Source organism: Semicossyphus pulcher, unplaced genomic scaffold (genome assembly GCF_022749685.1).
Source record: "Semicossyphus pulcher isolate SPU_LCO1_2020_fin unplaced genomic scaffold, fSemPul1.0.p SCAF_10, whole genome shotgun sequence".
Lineage (NCBI taxonomy): Eukaryota > Metazoa > Chordata > Actinopteri > Labriformes > Labridae > Semicossyphus > Semicossyphus pulcher.
In genome coordinates this window covers 13,824,950-13,842,871 of record NW_027211604.1, presented here as the reverse complement: position 1 = coordinate 13,842,871, position 17,922 = coordinate 13,824,950, and the positions used below count along the sequence as shown (strand labels likewise).

At 42.6% G+C, this 17,922-nt stretch overlaps 1 protein-coding gene across 1 annotated transcript in view; it reads left to right on the top strand.

Moving 5' to 3' along the window:
* The window catches only part of frem2a (FRAS1 related extracellular matrix 2a), a 72,594-nt gene extending 57,592 nt beyond the window's left edge, over positions 1-15,002 (top strand). Inside the window, exons 11-26 of the mRNA XM_069672062.1 lie at positions 932-1,129; positions 1,519-1,683; positions 1,924-2,106; positions 3,146-3,276; positions 3,690-3,848; positions 5,816-6,119; positions 9,142-9,273; positions 9,668-9,999; positions 12,145-12,337; positions 12,430-12,537; positions 12,701-12,828; positions 12,950-13,084; positions 13,191-13,317; positions 13,810-13,997; positions 14,103-14,249; positions 14,424-15,002. Of these exons, the coding sequence (XP_069528163.1) occupies positions 932-1,129; positions 1,519-1,683; positions 1,924-2,106; positions 3,146-3,276; positions 3,690-3,848; positions 5,816-6,119; positions 9,142-9,273; positions 9,668-9,999; positions 12,145-12,337; positions 12,430-12,537; positions 12,701-12,828; positions 12,950-13,084; positions 13,191-13,317; positions 13,810-13,997; positions 14,103-14,249; positions 14,424-14,972 (3,179 nt within the window). The 3' untranslated portion in view covers positions 14,973-15,002. The remainder of the gene's footprint in view (positions 1-931; positions 1,130-1,518; positions 1,684-1,923; positions 2,107-3,145; positions 3,277-3,689; positions 3,849-5,815; positions 6,120-9,141; positions 9,274-9,667; positions 10,000-12,144; positions 12,338-12,429; positions 12,538-12,700; positions 12,829-12,949; positions 13,085-13,190; positions 13,318-13,809; positions 13,998-14,102; positions 14,250-14,423) is intronic.
* Positions 15,003-17,922: the final 2,920 nt, after the last annotated feature.

Here is a 17,922-nt window from a genome sequence, read left to right as displayed (position 1 = left end):
GTGCTAATGAGCAGATGTTAGCATGCTAGGAGGCTAAACTAAGGCTCTAGCTGGGTCCAAATCCAGGGGCTGCATCATTTGAAGGCCGTGTATGAATCACGATTGCATCACAGCGGCGCATCGAAGGCTGTCCCTATTCGAAGGCTCCTTCAGATGAGGACAACAAATGAAGGATGTCGTATCCCAAGATTCATTGCGCAACAATTCAAACGAGATGGCGGACTCTTGCACAGCCGAGAAAAACACTTTTAAATATAAACCCTTGAAACAAGTTATTTTTAAAATAATAGGTTAAGTTACCTGACTTTAGTTATGCTAGCTAGTTAGCCAAACTAGCTACCTGTTCCTAAGCGACAGAAGCAGCGTTTCGTGACGCAAGGGTAAGGGTGGGAACAGCTAGTGACGCAAACAGGAAATCCTCTCATCCTATACCAGACCGTCTCATTTCAGTTCGGCTCTAGCGTCTTCACAGGCTACGAATGATGCTGCCTTCGAAGGCTGCAGCCCCTGGATTGGGACACAGCTTCTGAGTGTGTTAGCATGGTCACTTCAGGGATGTTAGCTTACTGACTTTAGCATTTAGCTCAAAGCACAGTCTTGCACAGCTAGTGACAAGGCGGTAGATTTTTCTTTACTGGTAATATAAAACTGAATGTTTGATATTTTAGTATAAAAAATACTCGTAATATAAACATGCAAAGATCGTCTTTACTCCTTTGCTAAATATAGCTTTCTTTTTAAACTGTATTTTTAGCTTCTCAATGTTCTTTACAGATGTTTAGTCAACAACAGCTTGTTGTGGCAGCTTCCGTACGTTATTTGATGTGCTTTTCAAATCATTTCAGTCGGTTAAACTGAGGCCAGACATCAAGGGAGACACTTTTAAGTCCTTTGTCATGTTTTATGATTGAATCATCTTTCTGCCTGACAGTGCCAAAGGTCCAGTTCCGGGAGCCCGTGTACTCCGGAGAGGAGAGCGATGGCCAGATCACAGCGACAGTGTACCGCAGTGGAGACATCAGACACAAATCCACTGTGCGCTGTTACACGCGCCAGGGCTCTGCAGAGGTGGCCTCTGACTTTAATGAGCGACCCAACACCGATGCATCTATCATCACTTTCCTGCCAGGTGCTTCAGAAATCACATCTCGCTTGTTTCCTCTCTAGACGTATCAGAAGTCCTGACAGCTGACACCTTGTTAATCAAATACAGCTTGTAACAGTAAACACTTTTTTTTGTCACATTTTCTGCTAAATCAACAGTGCCTCGCAGACATAGCAGGTTTATCTTGCAAGTTTTAATGTTCCACACATTACCTGCTGCGCTCATTTTCAGCGCTGTTATACACAATCTGTGCAAACAGCTTCCAGAGACTCTGCAGGAGCCGAACAAAGAGAGAAATAGTTATATAAATATGGTGTGATACGCTGTAAAAAAGCTTGTAGAATTTATTCTTTTCTTTCTCATCTCAAGTTTTCTGACATGTCCCGTCATCACCATCTCGCTGTGCACTCTAGGCGAGACAGAGAAGCCTTGTATCCTGTCACTGGTTGATGACACGCTGTACGAGGAAGGAGAAGAGCTGCGGTTGGTCTTAGGGAACCCGAAGAGCGACTCACAGTTTGGCGCATCAGTGGGAGCTCCGAATGAGACCCTGCTGAAAATCAAGGACACGGCTGACAGTAAGTGTGATGAAGAGAGGGAGACGGAGGAAGAGGAAAGTCGGGAATGAGATATATACTGGAATAAAAAGTAGTTAATCCAGCTTTTTATTTCTGCGAATAGTTTAGTAGCTTAGAGTGATGAATATGAAACATAAACGCAGCATTTTTAGCTTCTGATTTTAGCTGTGAACGTTAAAGGTTTAAGCCAAAAATGGAAGAGCCTGTTATCATTGTTTTTCTTCCTTTCTTCTCCCTTAGAGCCCATCATCCGGTTTTTGGAAACAAAGTTCAGTGTGAGTGAACCCAAGGAGGCAGGCACAGTCGCAACTGTGAGGATCCCCGTGGTGCGAGTGGGTGACACATCCAAAGTGTCAGTGGTCCGTGTTCACACCAAAGACGGGTCAGCTATTTCAGGAGAGGACTACTTCCCCGTGTCTCAAGGTGAATCTTCCAAACATCCTCTTGTAGCTCTCAGGGTTAAAAGTAAAACACTTGGAAATATGGCGCAGGAAAAGCAATATGACCTTTAAAAAGAATGATCCATGATAAACTCCTCTAAATGATTCCTGGTTTAGAGGAGTTTATTTACTGATTGGGGCTGATTTAAAGCAGTAGGTGCATCCAAAACACTAACACATTAGCTGCATGATTTGCAAAAGTAAATATGCATGTTAGATAAACGTCCTCCCACAACCTCAAAACCACCAGTTGTCAAAGACTTCATTACCTTTGTTCCGACTGGCCTGCAGAAATCCGTCTTATAGATTTCCATTATGCATCGGTAGCAGCTGCTGTAATAAGAGAGGTTTTGAAACAAGGCTCCTCAGGGGAATTATGAATAAATAAAAGTGGGCATGGGGATTTATTTGAGCGAGGGTCATTGATTTCTAATTTCATCCCAAATGGGAAAAGGTAATTTCTGCAATAGTCCAGTGGAGGGTCAGGTAATTTTAAATTGAATTTCAGCATTCTTCATGCTTTGTCAGCAGGGCGAAATCTTCCTCTCTATCCACTCAGCTTTTTAGCGCAGTGAACCCTTCGTCGCTTAATCAAGGCTTGAAATATTTATATGAATACTTTCAGTCTATTCAAATCATACCTGCCTAGCCACCGTTCAAATAGTGCCAATTTTCCAGCAGTTTTGAATCATACAGCGTTGAATTTCTCATTTTGCACAGTATTTTCTCAGTGCAGCACATTTCCAATGCAAAGCTCTGTTACTTATCTGGCAAAGAAGATGGGCCACCTTAAGCACTATGCAAATAGAAACCTGCAATGCTTTTTAGCTAAGTGATATATTCCTGTGAAGCACTAAAACATGAACCTGTGAGGCTTTCCATTTTATTCAGGAAAACTAAATCAGCGAAAATGACGGAAACTTGAACTTGATGTCACCTCGGTATTTTTATACTTCAAATATAGCATCCATCAATGCAGTGCACTTGTTCTAATGATGATCTGTTTGTGTGTGTGTGCTCAGACATTGAGTTTAAACAGGGCGATAAGGAACACGTTGTGGAGGTGGAGGTGCTGTTTGATGGAGTCAGAGAGATGAGGGAAGCCTTCACTCTCCACCTGAAGCCGGATGAAAACATGGTGGCTGAAACTCAGGTCTGAAACGTGTTCCTCCTAACCATCACAGAGCAATCTCACAAAACCCAAAGTGACAGTTCAACTTGATGAAAAGTTAATGAGATGAAAAAGTTCTTGTTTTTTCTGATTTGACCCACATTCATCCAGGTTAGTCCCTCTGACATCAGAGAGCTCTTTTACAAGTGTGCCCTGGCCCCGGACAACAGCAGCACTCTGCTGTAGTCGCAGCCAAAAGAGCGATGAAAACATCACAATAAATAATAGATTATCTTTGAAAAAACGCAGCAAGCAGAAGAGAAGAGGGAGAGAGAAATGAGAGAGGAGGGAAAAGAGAAAAGCCATAACTGCTGCGATGAGTTTAATCATCCTAATTCACAAACAGTGCTGTGTCATTAGTCGTCATTAGCCTGAAGCCTCTCTTTCTGGAACAGGTAACTAAAGTGATCGTCTACATCGAGGAGACCAACAGCATGGCTGACGTCACCTTCCCCTCCCTGCCACATGTGGTGTCTCTGCTCCATTACGACGACGTCTCCAGGACACCAGACAACCTCCACCCGCCAGCTGGCTACCCCGTCATCTGTGTCACCGTGAGTCAACCTGAGACCTTATTCAGGGACACAAACGGCTTCAGAGATGCCTTTTTTAGAAGTGAATTAAATTGCTCACTCTACCAAAAGCAAAATAGGACGAACACAAAGCAAACTGTTCCCTGACAGACTACAGATACATTTGTAGACTTTTTTGTAAGCCTTTGGCCTCAAGCTATTTGTGGTTGTCAGATTGTGTTTGAGCTTTACAGGACTTTACAGAAGATAAAAAGAGGTGAAGAAGTAATCTGATCCTTAACTTTAAAGTAACAATACCACAATATTCCATTAAAGTAAAAGGCCTTCACACAAAATGTAATTTTAAGTTTGTAATTATTTACATACAGTAGAAAAGTAACTCATTACCAAAAATTAAAACTTGTTACACATGTCGGGACGGCGTGTAGCCTACTGTACGTCTATCTTGTAATGCATTGACTCTACCGTCATTGCATAGCCTCATTTACGGCCCATACTCTGTAACTGCAGCCTAATAACAGGAATGAAAGACTCTTTTTACAGCTCTTTATTATGCTAACAAGCTGTTTCAATGACAACAATACAACACAGGCTCGAGCTGTGTTTAGCTGCAGATGCTTCTTCAAACTTGAAGAGTCGAGCTCTTCACAGCTGACGAGCTCTTATCCTCTAGACACAACTTAAATCTCACCGTGATGTTGTTCTTGTCCCTTTTGCCCAAAAATTCAAACTAATGGGAGTATTTCCACAAAGTGAACGCTGTCCTCTTTGCTATCGCGCTAGCTGAGTTAGCTAGCTACGCATGCGCACTGACACGGCTGTCTTTACTTTCTGCTGGTACGCAGCTACCTGCCAAGAAGTAGGAGAGAAACAGAAACAGTGCTTCTGGGATTTTCTAAAGTAACTAAAAAACAGATTACTTGACTTGCAGAAGTAACGAGTTACTCGTTACAACAAAAAAGTAATCTGAGTACACTAACGGATTTCTTTGTAACGCGTTACTGCCAACACTGCTTATTTGAGTCCTAATCTGCAAGTTGAAGAAGTAGCAGCATAAATAGCCTTAAAGTGAAAATACCTAGGCTCAGAACATGCACCTAATATTTGTACACAAGTACAGTACATGAAGAAATGTGGGCTACTTCCACTTCTGATGATAAAATGAATACCAGGCCCTCAAACTAACCGACCAAAACAACCTTAGTAGACTATTAAACCAATTCTAGGATCATAAATACATGGCAGAACAGGCAGAGTCCCTATTTTAATGCAGCTATAAGCTCCAACAAACCGCTCACTCTTTTCTAAACTTAAAGGATTGTTCCCTAATGAGGCAGCAGGACCTGATTCAGACCCACACCCTTTGGGAGTAGAGGGTAAAATTGTTATCCCTCAGGATCCACACTTTTCTTCAGTCAAAGTTAAACTGTCCTTCTGGAGTCGGCCGGTCTGTCCTTAACAGACACATCACACCGTTTAGTGAGCCACAGTCCTCGTGCCTTCACACACTGGAGACTCACTTCCACTCTTGAATGCAGATTCAGTGAGACACTTCAATGGATTTTACTGATGTGTTAAGACATTTGCTTCTCAGGTGACTGCTGTGTGAGCGTGACAGTGTGTGCGGTGCGTGTGTGTCGTGGCCAGGGAGATGAAATGAAGTAGTCTTGTCAAAACTGAAATATTGAGTGCTGCATCAGGAGGCGCAGTGTCAACAGGTTTAAAGGATATCCATGGCAGCACTTCAAAGCTTACCCCTTGGTCCCCTATCTCTATCTTTCCGTCTATAAATAAGACATTTTAAAACCCTAAATACACAAACATTACACACTGAAACATCTGGATTTTTTCTGCAACACTCACTCGTTAGTTTGTATTCTGCACCTCTCTCACCATTTGTCCTCTGGCATCTGCTGTATCGTTCCTATCTCTCTCTGCTGTCCCCATACACCCGCCCACTCCCGCTAACATCCTTATCCATCCTCCAGGCGTGCAACACAAAATACCCCGACTACGACAAGACGGGCTCGATCTGTGTCAGCGAGCACATCAACAACACCCTCACCCGCTACCGCTGGCTCATCAGTGCCCCAGCTGGCCCAGATGGCGTCACCAGTCCCATGAGGGAGGTGGACTTTGACACCTTCTTCACGTCCTCTAAGATGATCACACTGGACTCGGTCTATTTCCAGGCCGGCTCCAGGGTCCAGTGTGCAGCCAGGGCGGTGAATTCTAACGGGGATGAGGGTTTAGAGCTGAGCAGCCCCATTGTCACTATCAACAAGGAGGAAGGTGAGGACAGAACAATGAACACCCGTTTGTGTTACGTTGCCAGTTCTCTGCAGGATGAGATGAACAGTTTTGGCTGCATGTAGCAGTGAGGAACAAAAGGGCTTTTTTCCTCCAAGAATCATGAATGCTGAGGAACAGTGCTTCTCAATGATCGGTACCGTCTGTACAGTACAGCTGCACAATAGACACTTTCAAAGAAAAGAACATATGAATCAAAATAATTTACAATGCAGATTCTTGGTCCCATTATGTTTTCAGACATCTGAATTAACTTGTAAAAGTGGTGAGAAAGGATTCAAATCTGTGACTTAAATGTGCTGTGAGGAGTATTTTTTACTGGTTATGAAGCAGAATTTAATTCTGGTGCTTCTGTGTGACCTACAAAAGCAAACGAGAACATCAGGAAGAAGATTATTTATACAGAGTTATTTTTTAATGCCTGTTATCTCTGTCACCGGGTCTGTTAGACGGAGCGATCAAAAGCGTGCAGACTGGAAGTGCCTTTATTTTAATTTTCCCAAGTAAAGTTTCACAGCGAGTGATACTTTTGACTGTTGAAAGGAAGCAGGATGAGATCTTTCATCAGTGTAAGTCAAGGAGATAAGAGGTACCACTTTGTCCACAGGGGTCGCCAAGATTTATACAATCACAGTTACAATACCACAATATAAAACGACCTCATTAAACCTCATTAGAGTAAAGGGATGCATTCAAAATATTACTTGATTTAGGTATTATAAGCTGAATTTACATACAGTACCATTATATATTATGTGATTGGATAGTTGCTGAAGATGCATTCATGCATAAAATTTAGTAGAACTATACTTTTGCAGTCGGCCAGGGTCAGGCAAAATTTTATATTGCAATGTCATTTTAAGTGTATGTACCATTATGTTCTATTCATAACAAGATAGCATATTTTATAAGTTCTACAGTCTTTCTAATGTAGTTCTTTTCCCTTAAATACCAATTTCTATCACTAAACTCTTCTGTACCAGCCTGTACCAGCACTAATTGGGTTCCGGTGCTTATTCCGGTTCTTATTTATAAATTTTTTTTTTTGTATATTATTTTTATTGACATATTTTCATACGCGACATATAAACCAAACAAAATTCAAAACCCAACCTAATAATACACATACCTGCACTCGTACACTCACGCACACACGTTCACATGGATTCAGGCAGACTGTAGACGGCAAACCGGATATCATTTTAGTGGACGAGAGCAGGACGGTAAAATGAAGCGAGGCCTGCAGAGATCGCCGGCAACAGTAACGGTAGACGTCATTGCCGTGCAAGTTAAAATTGTTTTAACTTTTTGCCGTCCTCCACAACGGAAATTATAACCGGATGTGACGTACATCCCTATCGCAACAAGAAAACACGGGCGGTATGGACTACAAGAACCATATCATTTTAACATCACCATATGCGCTTTTGTTTTTGTTGTCTATTTTTCAGACGCAGATAAACAGGGGGTACACCAAGTGCAGTTCTACTTTCACTATATTGTAAATGAAAAAATTAGCTTACGTTTTAAGGGAAATCTAACAGTATTTTTTTGTTTGCAATAGAATATCAATAATAGTAATCAATAATTACATAGAATGGTAACACATTTTCATAGAATGGTGACACAAAATAAATGTGTCGATTATAGTTTATTTAGGATCACCATAGCAACATCTCGTCATGCCTGTTTCGTTTTGCCGTCTTGCCTTTCTGTCGGAGTGTTTGTTTACTTTTCCCGTGCCTGCACAAGGTGTCGTCCGTCTGCCGTCTACCGTCTGCCTGAGTGTTTACGAAGCATTACACCAAGAGAGGAGTGTTGTTATAAATAAACAACAGAAATTAGTCTAAACCATGTGTCAAGGACACACAAGCACGCATATCATTACGTATCATCCACATTGGATTGCTAAATGCAAGCTGTCCAAAGTGAGAATATGCAAAAACAAAACAGAGAAAAGGGACAATCAAAATATAAATGTCGTCAAAATGAATCCAAGTGCTGCGAAAAGGGGCCCCATCTTATCATTTAACAGCTGTTAATATCTATATTATTTACCCTGAACTAGTAATACTCCTGAAGCCTTGAACAGGGTACACACTTTTGTTTTACTGTTGGGATTTTGCAGTGTGAAGCATTGATAAATTGTTGATATATTGCTAGTTCTGGTTTAATTTACATTCTCAGCTAGCTGTTATTTGCTGCCACGTGATAAATGACCTTAAACCATTTCTTCTCCACTGCTCTAAAACAGTAGTTGCTGGTGGCAGCTATAATTAATCCATTGTGAAACTGGTGTTTTTAGCAGGGCTAAGAGGTATGTTATTGGATCAATGTATAGATCGCTGTACTCGCCAACAGTGTACTCCTATCTGGACCACTAAAAGATGGTCATACATTCGTAAAATATATTTATATATTTCTAAAATCTTGATATGCACTTTACTTTAAAGTCTCAAATCCATTGAGAGGAATAAAAGCCGTGATATGTTCCTCTGTAGCATAAAGTAGCCTCTAACATAAGAATTTCTTAGTTGTACTTAAGCACAGAACCTTTATGGAGCATCTAGCAAACTCTTTGATTAAAAATGCATGGCAGAATAAAGCAAATGTATTATTCTGTTGCTTACAGCAGCTCCCAGAAAACAATAATTTTGTGTTTTTATTCTCAATTGAAAAAATAAAGATGTTCTTTTGCCTGCTTATGATGCACTCGCTCTACCTACACATCCTGAATGCAACAAGTTACTCTCTCAGGGTGGTCCGAAGGCATATAAATGTGGAAATCACAACCTGACCCGGTAATAGTTTACGCAGGTAGTGAGACAGATGTTTAGAAGTGTTTAGTACAGTAAACAAGTATGACAAAATAACTTACGGTGGATTTATTACATCATTAATCATCTGTTGACAGACTCGCGGCCGCTCAGTTCGTCCCCTCCAAAGTGTTGCACTCTGTCCTTCACGATGTCTCCTCTCCTCTCGTCTCTTCTGTCATTTTAAGGCATGTGTCAACCACGCAAGATGGGGACAGTCGGCGCTGAGCCTTTCTCCGCCAAGCTACGCTACACTGGAGCTGACGACCCCAAACACCCCAACCTCATCAAAGTGACTGTCACCATGCCACACATAGATGGTAGGTAGGAGCTGGAGGCAGGACTCGTACCGCAGATGAAGTCAAGTGTAATGTAGTGTGTGTAATATTCACGTCTGAGGATCCTCAGCAGCGTGACAGCCGGAATATAGATCTCGCCAAGTTGCATCGAACCCCGCCGTAGGAAGCCGCCAGCCGAGCGGCTACTTAACATTCCCTTCTTGATTTTTAATCAGTTTCCTTCTGCTGCCTCGCCTCCTCCAGGTTTCCTTCTTGCTTTTTCTGGTGCTCCCCTGCCTTCTTATCATCACTTTCTTCCCTTTTTTCCTCAACTTTTTCTCTCCTCCAAGTTTTTTTAAGTAATAATTTCCCTCGCTGCATGTATCAAAGGTAGTTGGACACAGTCAGATTAACATTGTCTCTTTTTGCCTCGCAGGCATGCTTCCGGTAATCTCCACTCGCCCCCTCATGAACTTTGATCTGACTCTCAGTCCCGACGGGACGCGGGTCGGAAACCACCGCTGCTCCAACTTGCTCGACTACAACGAGGTCACCACAGGTCACGGCTTCATCACCGGCTCGACGCGCAGCCCTGAGAGCATGGGAGACACGGCGCCCTACCAGTTCAGCGGCTCTTTGCGGGGGAACAGCACGCTGCGCTTCTACAGAAACCTGAACCTGGAGGCCTGTCTGTGGGAGTTCAGCAGCTACTACGACATGTCCGAGCTGCTCACTGACTGCGGAGGCACCATAGGGACTGACGGACAGGTGTGTATGAACAACGTAAAAATTCCAATCTGTTGTGTGTATCCACCTGTGTGTATGCTCAGTCTATTTACAGCCTCCAGAATGAGAGGCACACGCAGACAGAACGGCGCCGTATCTGTTTGTCTGCATTTTACGTCTCATTCACTGCATGTTTGTGTGTTTGCCAGCCTTGTACCCACGCACAAGATAGACAACCCTAAAGTGTGTGTGCACGCAGGAAAAATACACACTCACACCAAATATTGCCACCCCTGTCAGTCATTCCCCTAATGCACACCGCCGCTATCAGCGCTGAATATTAAAGCTGAGATTAATCTGTGGAATCATGAAAGGACAGTCACTTTATTTGATAGCTTGTGTACACAAACATCCTGTCAGCGTTTAGAGCAGAAATCTTTGCTTAGTTTATTTTACCGGCTTGTTGACGTGACAGCCGAGCTCGCCAGAAAAGTCAGACATCCCTGTTAAATTTTGGCATCATGGCCGTCTGTCAATTAGATGCTAAAAAGCTTCCAGTGGCTGTTGTCGCTTGTGTCGCATTGTGCCAGCTGATTTGCTGTTTGTGTTGTGCACCCAGAGCTGCAGCACTCTCACTGCTCTTGTTGTTATTGTGGATTAGGAAACAGACCCTTTGCTCCTTCGCTCATGTCCTGCTGCTCCTTTGTGTTCCTCCAGCCTTTGATCTGCCAGCTTTTAGTTGCTGATCAGACTGCTGAGTGTGTGTGTGTGTGTGTGTGTGTGCTGGTTTGTGTGTGTGTGTGAGCGAGAGAGGAGAGATGGAGAAGAAATAAGACATTAATTTACTTGTCCCCAGTCACAGCTTGTACTCACAGTTACACGAGACGGCCGTCATCCACAAGACCTCAGGTCCACTTCGTTAAGGGAGATCACTGTCACAGTGTCGCTCTGTCACTTGGGTTGTGTATTTTTTTTTTTTTTTTTTTTCAAGGACAGCAAAAAGAAGAAAAAAGAAGCAGTCAGAACGTTGCAGCTTAAGTGGAGTGTCTGATCAGGACAGCTTTGCGTTTGGGTCTACATAACCGCTGAGTTATTTCCTTTTTCCTGGGTAGTACTCACACTAATTGAGAGGATGAACCCACAAGACAAGAAAATACCATGAATCACACTTTTAGAGATCACTGTGAGGATTTGAAAGCTTTATTATGCTCCTGTCTGGATGCATTTATTTTAGGAAGTTGTTGGAGTAATAGGGCTGAGGCAGTCTCTCAGCGAGCACTCATTTCATTTCTCATTTGCTTCCTGATTCAGCATTTTTACGACTTATTCCAGCAGCGAATTAAAGGTCTTTGGTTCTCTGTGTTTGCTCAGATATTGTGCCAAACCACTGATGTAGCACTGCTTTATATTCTAATGTTGTCCTAGACTTTAAATTGGATGTCATAATATATGTATTTAAGTGAGGACGTTGATCAGAGAGGTACCAAAAACATCCTCTGCCAAATTGCCTTTTGTTTATTTAAACATGATGTGCTGCATTTTTAATCACTTTCTGTGGAAAACTCAAACTTGTGTGGGCACAAGAAGTGAGACAACTTGTTAACGTTACGTTAGGGAGCAGAGACACCTAGTGGCTGCCAGAAGGAACTACATCTAGGATTACATTGCAATAAGGGTTTATGCAAAATTGAATATCATTCAGAAAATATTGAGTAGAACAAAAACTATTTTAGCTTTCGCTTTAAAAAAATCTAAATATACTTTATCAGATTGTTTTTAAAATGACAGTGTAATTACACTTAGAATAATAGAGGCTTCTATTATAGTCAACTTTATGTTTAAAAGACTTTAAATAAGATAGAAGATGGATAGAATAACATCAGAGCAATACAAGACTGCGTAAAATTTTGGTATCTTGTGTAAAAAACACAAAGATTTTAACTTCTGTGCGTCTTTCACAAAACTGTGTAGGAGTGAAAAAGTTCAGGCACCTTGTGGAGGAGAACAATGTGTTTATCTGTTACATCTTCTCAGACTTATAATAGATTATCAACCTACAGTCGTCCATTAAGCCCAAGGCAAACACAGCTGTTGTCATGCAAACGGAGGATTCTTTGCTGACAGTGTTTCTTATTAAAAATGAATTTGACTTTATTTTACTCATCATTGATTAAATCCTCCCCTCAGGTGCTGAACCTGGTCCAGTCCTACGTGACCCTGCGTGTGCCTCTCTACGTGTCGTACGTGTTCCACTCCCCGGTGGGAACCGGTGGCTGGCAGCACTTTGACCTGCAGTCAGAGCTGCGCCTCACTTTCGTGTACGACACGGCCATTCTGTGGAAGGACGGCATCGGCAGCCCGCCGCAGGCCGAGCTACAGGGTGAGATCCGAAGACCGTGAAGGCATTACAGTTTGTGTTTCAGCACTGATCGGTTTTTGTGGAGCTGCAATGGCTGTGTGTGTTCTTGACAGGCGCGCTGTATCCGACCAGCATGCGTATCAACGAGCAGGGACGTCTGGTGGTTAACTTCAGGACAAAGGCTCGATTCAGGGGTCTGTTTGTGGAGTCTCATTCTGGAGGCCGGATTAAAAGAGGTGAGACAGACAGTTAATTTTAATGATTAGTATAACCATCACTACAGATACGGATACACTGCTTTAATGGTCAGTTTTATTTGCACAATATTTAATTCTGTCAATCCATTGTCTGTAACTTCTCTCCCTCTCATAATCTGTTACAAAGAAACCTCCATGTCCTCCATGGTGATGAGTGTGGACCACCCCGGCCTGACCTTTAACCTCACCTTAGTGAGAAGTGAGCCCACCTACAACCAGCCGGTCCAGCAGTGGACCTTCACCTCTGACTTTGCTGTAAGTGTCACCATGTGAAATGTGTTTGTGAACCAGCTTTAACGCCTGCTGTGTAAATCTGTGTGCTCAGGCAACAGATACACACTGATGCCGGAGTATCTGTCTCCTTTTGGCTGCACAGGTGAGAGACTACTCTGGGGCCTACATGGTGAAGCTGATCCCCTGTACAACAGCACAGAATATGGAATACGCTGTTCCACCTGTGTGCAGCCCCAGAGAACCAATCAGCTTTGATCTAGACATCAGATTCCAGCAAGTAAGGCGGTCTTTGTTTCGACCTTAAGATCCAAAAGTGGCATATTTCTTTATTTCTCCTTCCCTCCTTTGTAATGCTCTCTTTTGCTTTTCATCCTGTCTTGTAGGTGAGCGACCCCGTTGCAGTGGAGTTCAGTCTGAACACTCAGATGTTCCTGCTGTCCAAGAGGAGCTTATGGCTCTCTGACGGCTCCATGGGTTTCGGTCAGGAAAGTGACGTAGCTTTCTCTGAAGGTTAGTGGATTCATACGATGTCTAAAGGCTTTTTTTTTTTTTAGCTTTGAAGTAAAGATTTAAAAGACTAATAGATATTTTTATCCTACTGAACTACAGGTGGAATTTTATTTACATTATATCTGTTAGTTTACCAAACCATGCCAAGTGTTATTTTGAGTTCACAACAGCACAAAAACCTTGCTTGATCTCTTCTAATCGATCACTGAAAAATAACATCAGCCTTTAATAATATAAAAAGTTACATTGCTGTTTGGTATTTAATGAAACAGAAAACATGCACGTAAAAGAGAGGATCAAGTAAATTAGCCGATTTAAGGGAAGTAGATTTAAAAGCAGTGACTTGCTGTGGACATTGGTCGACAGTAAGTAAAAGCCTTCGTAGTTCATTGTCTAAAACAGTTGAAAAAACACTTGTATGACCCTTAAAATTAACTTCCATGTACTTATCAAATATTAATTAAGGATTCATATTTTCTGTCTTTATTTCAGGTGATACGATCTACGGCCGTGTGATGGTGGACCCTGTGCAGAATCTGGGAGACTCCTTCTTCTGTAGCATCGAGAAGGTGTTCCTCTGCACCGGTGCGGATGGATACGTACCGAAGTACAACCCCACCAAGTTTGAGTTTGGATGCCTGGCTGACTCCCCGTCACTGCTCTACAGATTCAAGATTATTGTGAGTACATTCGGGTTATTACTGGGAGAGGTGCAAAGTGATATTTTACAACATCAAAATAACTTCCTCACTTTCTTTTTTCTGTCTTTAAACACACGTTAACAGGACAAGGCTCAGCCAGAGACTCAGGCACGTGTGTTTGGTGATGTTGGCTTTAATGCTGCGCTGGCTGTGGACGATCCAGCAGCGCTGTCCCTCGTCAGACAGCCGGGGTCTGATGGCTTTAAGTTGGACTCTACAGCCATGTTCCAGGTACTCTAATTCGTACTTTCCCTCGCAGACAGAGACTCATTTTTAGTGAACCAGCAGCTTCAGTAGAAAGTAACTTTTCTATTCAATGTTTAAGGCTTTGCTTTCTGTCATATGTCTAATTGAAGTAATTTTGTAACTTAATTCTGAGAGATGCAACATTTTGTTTTTCCTCAGGTTGCTGCGGGCCGTGAGTGGTTCATTCACACCATATACACAGTCCGCTCCAAAGAGAACGCTAACAGAGGAATTGGAAAGCGCAGCCTGGAGTACCACTCCTTTGCTTCCACCAGCAACGACCTCGCTCTGACCTCATCGAGCGGAAAAGGTCACCGCTCCAGGAGGTCAGCCGGCGATGAAGTCCCTGAGGTCGCCGAGGATATCGGCTCAGAAAACAACCGCGGTACAAACATCATGCACATCGCTTTGGACCGCACCAAGCGCCGAGCGGGGGGGGCGAATGAGCCGTTCGCCCACGGGCTGGAGCCGAGCGAGCTGAACGCGGAGGAGGAAGAGGAGGGTCTGGTGACCGTGGTGGGAGCGCTGGTGGGGCTGCTGCTAACTGTCCTCATTATTGTCACCATCGTGCTGGTGCTGAGATCCCGACAGAAGGACGGGAAGGAGGGATGGAGGGAGGGGGTGCAGGAGGTGGTGAAGGGGTCCGTCAGTACGGAGCCCATGTTGGTGGTGAGGATGCAAGACTGCCACAACAGCTCAGAGGTCTGAGAAACGGATGCGTGGATGGACAGATGGACAAAGGGATGAAGAGTGTGAGGGGGGGCTTTTGTAAAATTTAGATTTTTTTTCAAACTGGTATTAAATTACTTTCATAACACCAAAAATGTGAGGTTATTGGGTGTGTGTATGCTTGTTAGAGGGGGGATTTTTACAGTTAGGATCCATTATATACCATGATCACTGCAACAGAAAACAGCACCACAGTCCTTCACGCTCTCCTCACGTAACATTTCAACTTGTGCTGCTAGTGGCAGGTATCTCCTTTCTCTCACAGGCTTCATGGTGGTAAAGTGCCTGGAGCAGTTATATCCCTTCAGGACAGTCCCAGGCACAGAGCTAGTGTCACACAGGCCAGGTCAGAGATTCAGTGCTGCAGGTGTAGTTCAGGTAAAGGGGACTAGATGATGTCAGTGTTCACACTGAAAGGAGTAGAAAAAGAACGATCAGATGTAGTCGGCCTGTCTCTTCACTCAAGTGTATCTTTTGTGAGTTTCCCAATATATAAGTAGCCACAAAACCATCTTTTGTTCAGTTTGCAAACAATAAAATAGACATATTGTGCAGTGTATTTTAAGTTTTTAACAGATCATTGATTGCAATATTGATGCAAAAGTCCAGTACTTCAATATAATGTCACCTACTGTCCATCCATTGGTGGATTATAATAGCATTGAGGGACATATTGGGGATTCAAAGGTGAGCACAGGACTTAGGATGTATATTCAGCCTGTAGTCTAAGTGAAGACTATTCTCTATTAAGTTGATTTACACTTACCGGCCACTTGATTAGAGACACCTTTTCTAGTCACAGTTTGGCCCCATTTTGCCTTCAGAACTGCTTTAATTCTTCGTGATACAAGGCAGGATGGATGCATGCTTTCATGTTTCATGTTTACGCCAAATTATGACCCTACCATGCGAATGTCGCAGCAGAAATCGAGACTCATCAGATCAGGCAACGTTTTTCCAAAACTTTGTTGTCCAACTTTAGTGAGCCCCTGCCAATAGTAGCCTCCGTTTCCTCTTAGCTGACAGGAGTGGCATCCCGTGTGGTATTCTGCTGCTGTAGCCCACCTGCTTCAAGGTTCAATTGGTTGTTTGAGTTACTGTTGCCTTTCTATCAGCTCGAACCAGTCGGGTCATTCTCCTCTGACCTTTGCCACCAACAAGGCATTTTTGCCCAAAGAACTGCCGCTCGGATCATTCTCTGTTAATCCTAGAGATGGTTGTGCGTGAAACTCCCAGTAGAGCAGCATTTTCTGAAACACCCAAGTCACTTAAATCACCTTTCTTCCACATTTTGGTGCTCGGTTTGAACTTAAGCAGATCGTCTTGACCATTTCTACATGCCTAAATGCATTGAGTTACTGCCATGTGATTGGCGAATTAGATATTTGCCTTAACGAGCCGTTGAACAGGTGTACCTAATAAAATGGTCGGCGAGTGAACATTCATTTTTCAGGTAAACTGTTCCTTTAGGGCTACATTTCTTCCTGAATTTCTTTCTGGGGCAGTCATTCACATCACACAGTGTGTAACGGAAACACAAGACGCTACCGCTTGTGAGCTAAACCTGCGGAGCTCGCTCATCATTCTTGCAAGAGATGGATACCACTGCTTTTTTTATGATCCAGCTAATCATGTTATTTTTTTTTTTTTACCATATGATGAGGAATGTTTTCAAAGATGTATCGGGCATTTATGTTGCTGCTGCGTCGGTTTGATTTTATCTAATTGTTTTGTATTTTTGTAAACTCATTTATTCGCCATGTGTCGCAGCTCATAACTGTTTCTGTTAGCACAATGCTAACCGCTGTCCATCTTCGCAGTGTTGTCGCTCTAGTGTGTTTCTGTGATATTTATACAATTTACTAATACTTTGAGCATAATTTTTCATATCTTTTTTAAAAACACTGGTTAAGTATAAATACACTCTCAGGAGTTTTTTTCTTTTACACAAAACGGGCCGAGTGTTGCGACACATTTTACTACTGATGACTGAAGAGAATCGCTGCAGAGCCACTTTCCACGTCTGTGTTACACTGCTGATAAGTGTGGTGCTGTGAACATGCAAATACTGTATCCATATTCAACGGTTTGACCCTTATTCTTCTCACATTATGTTCCTGTGAGCTCTATTTGTCACAAGTGCTGTGTGGGATTTCAGTGTTCTGAGTCATGTTTTTCGAACAAAGGATGCAAACAAAATAGCTGCTTACAAACGAGTACGTCACCATGACAAACGTTACCTTTGAGACGTTTAATATTTATATGCTGTCTCATTATTCCGTTGCTATCACTGGTGAAATTTCTTGTTTACATGTGTTGTTAAACCTGTGTCTTATGAACATACAACATGCTGAGATCAGTGTTCCTAATATATGTCTGATTATGGTGTCGTCTGTCATTACTGTATAATTATTTCCAGTATTTATCAGGGCTAGCTAATGTGGTGAACAAGGGCCGGTAAACAGCTGAGGTGTGACTCAGCGAGGGATGTGAGGGTTTATACAATTAATAGTATGCTGAAACCCGGCTGTGATTTTTTGTTTTGTTTGTTTTGGGGACCCTGATAGTTCTTACGAAACACCATATTTGACATTTAATGCACTTTTTGAGTCACATCCCTCACACGCCAATCCAAGCTATGCAATGTAATGTATACCCCACAGCCAGTTAACCCCATGTATATGACAATTTTAGCACAAACAATCAAACTTGATATTCAGTTTGTGTCTTTTTATGAATGGGTTTTTATGTATATGTATTTAAGAATAAATATTGTTGCTTAATTGCTGTTGTTTTTTTACTCAGTGTTTATGCAGAGCTGGAGAGTTGAGATTTCAGACATGGACTAGGCAAATGAGGACTTAGGACTCAAATGGACTTTTCTTCTCCAAGACTGGGCATACCATTTAAAACTCTTGTTTTGGACACA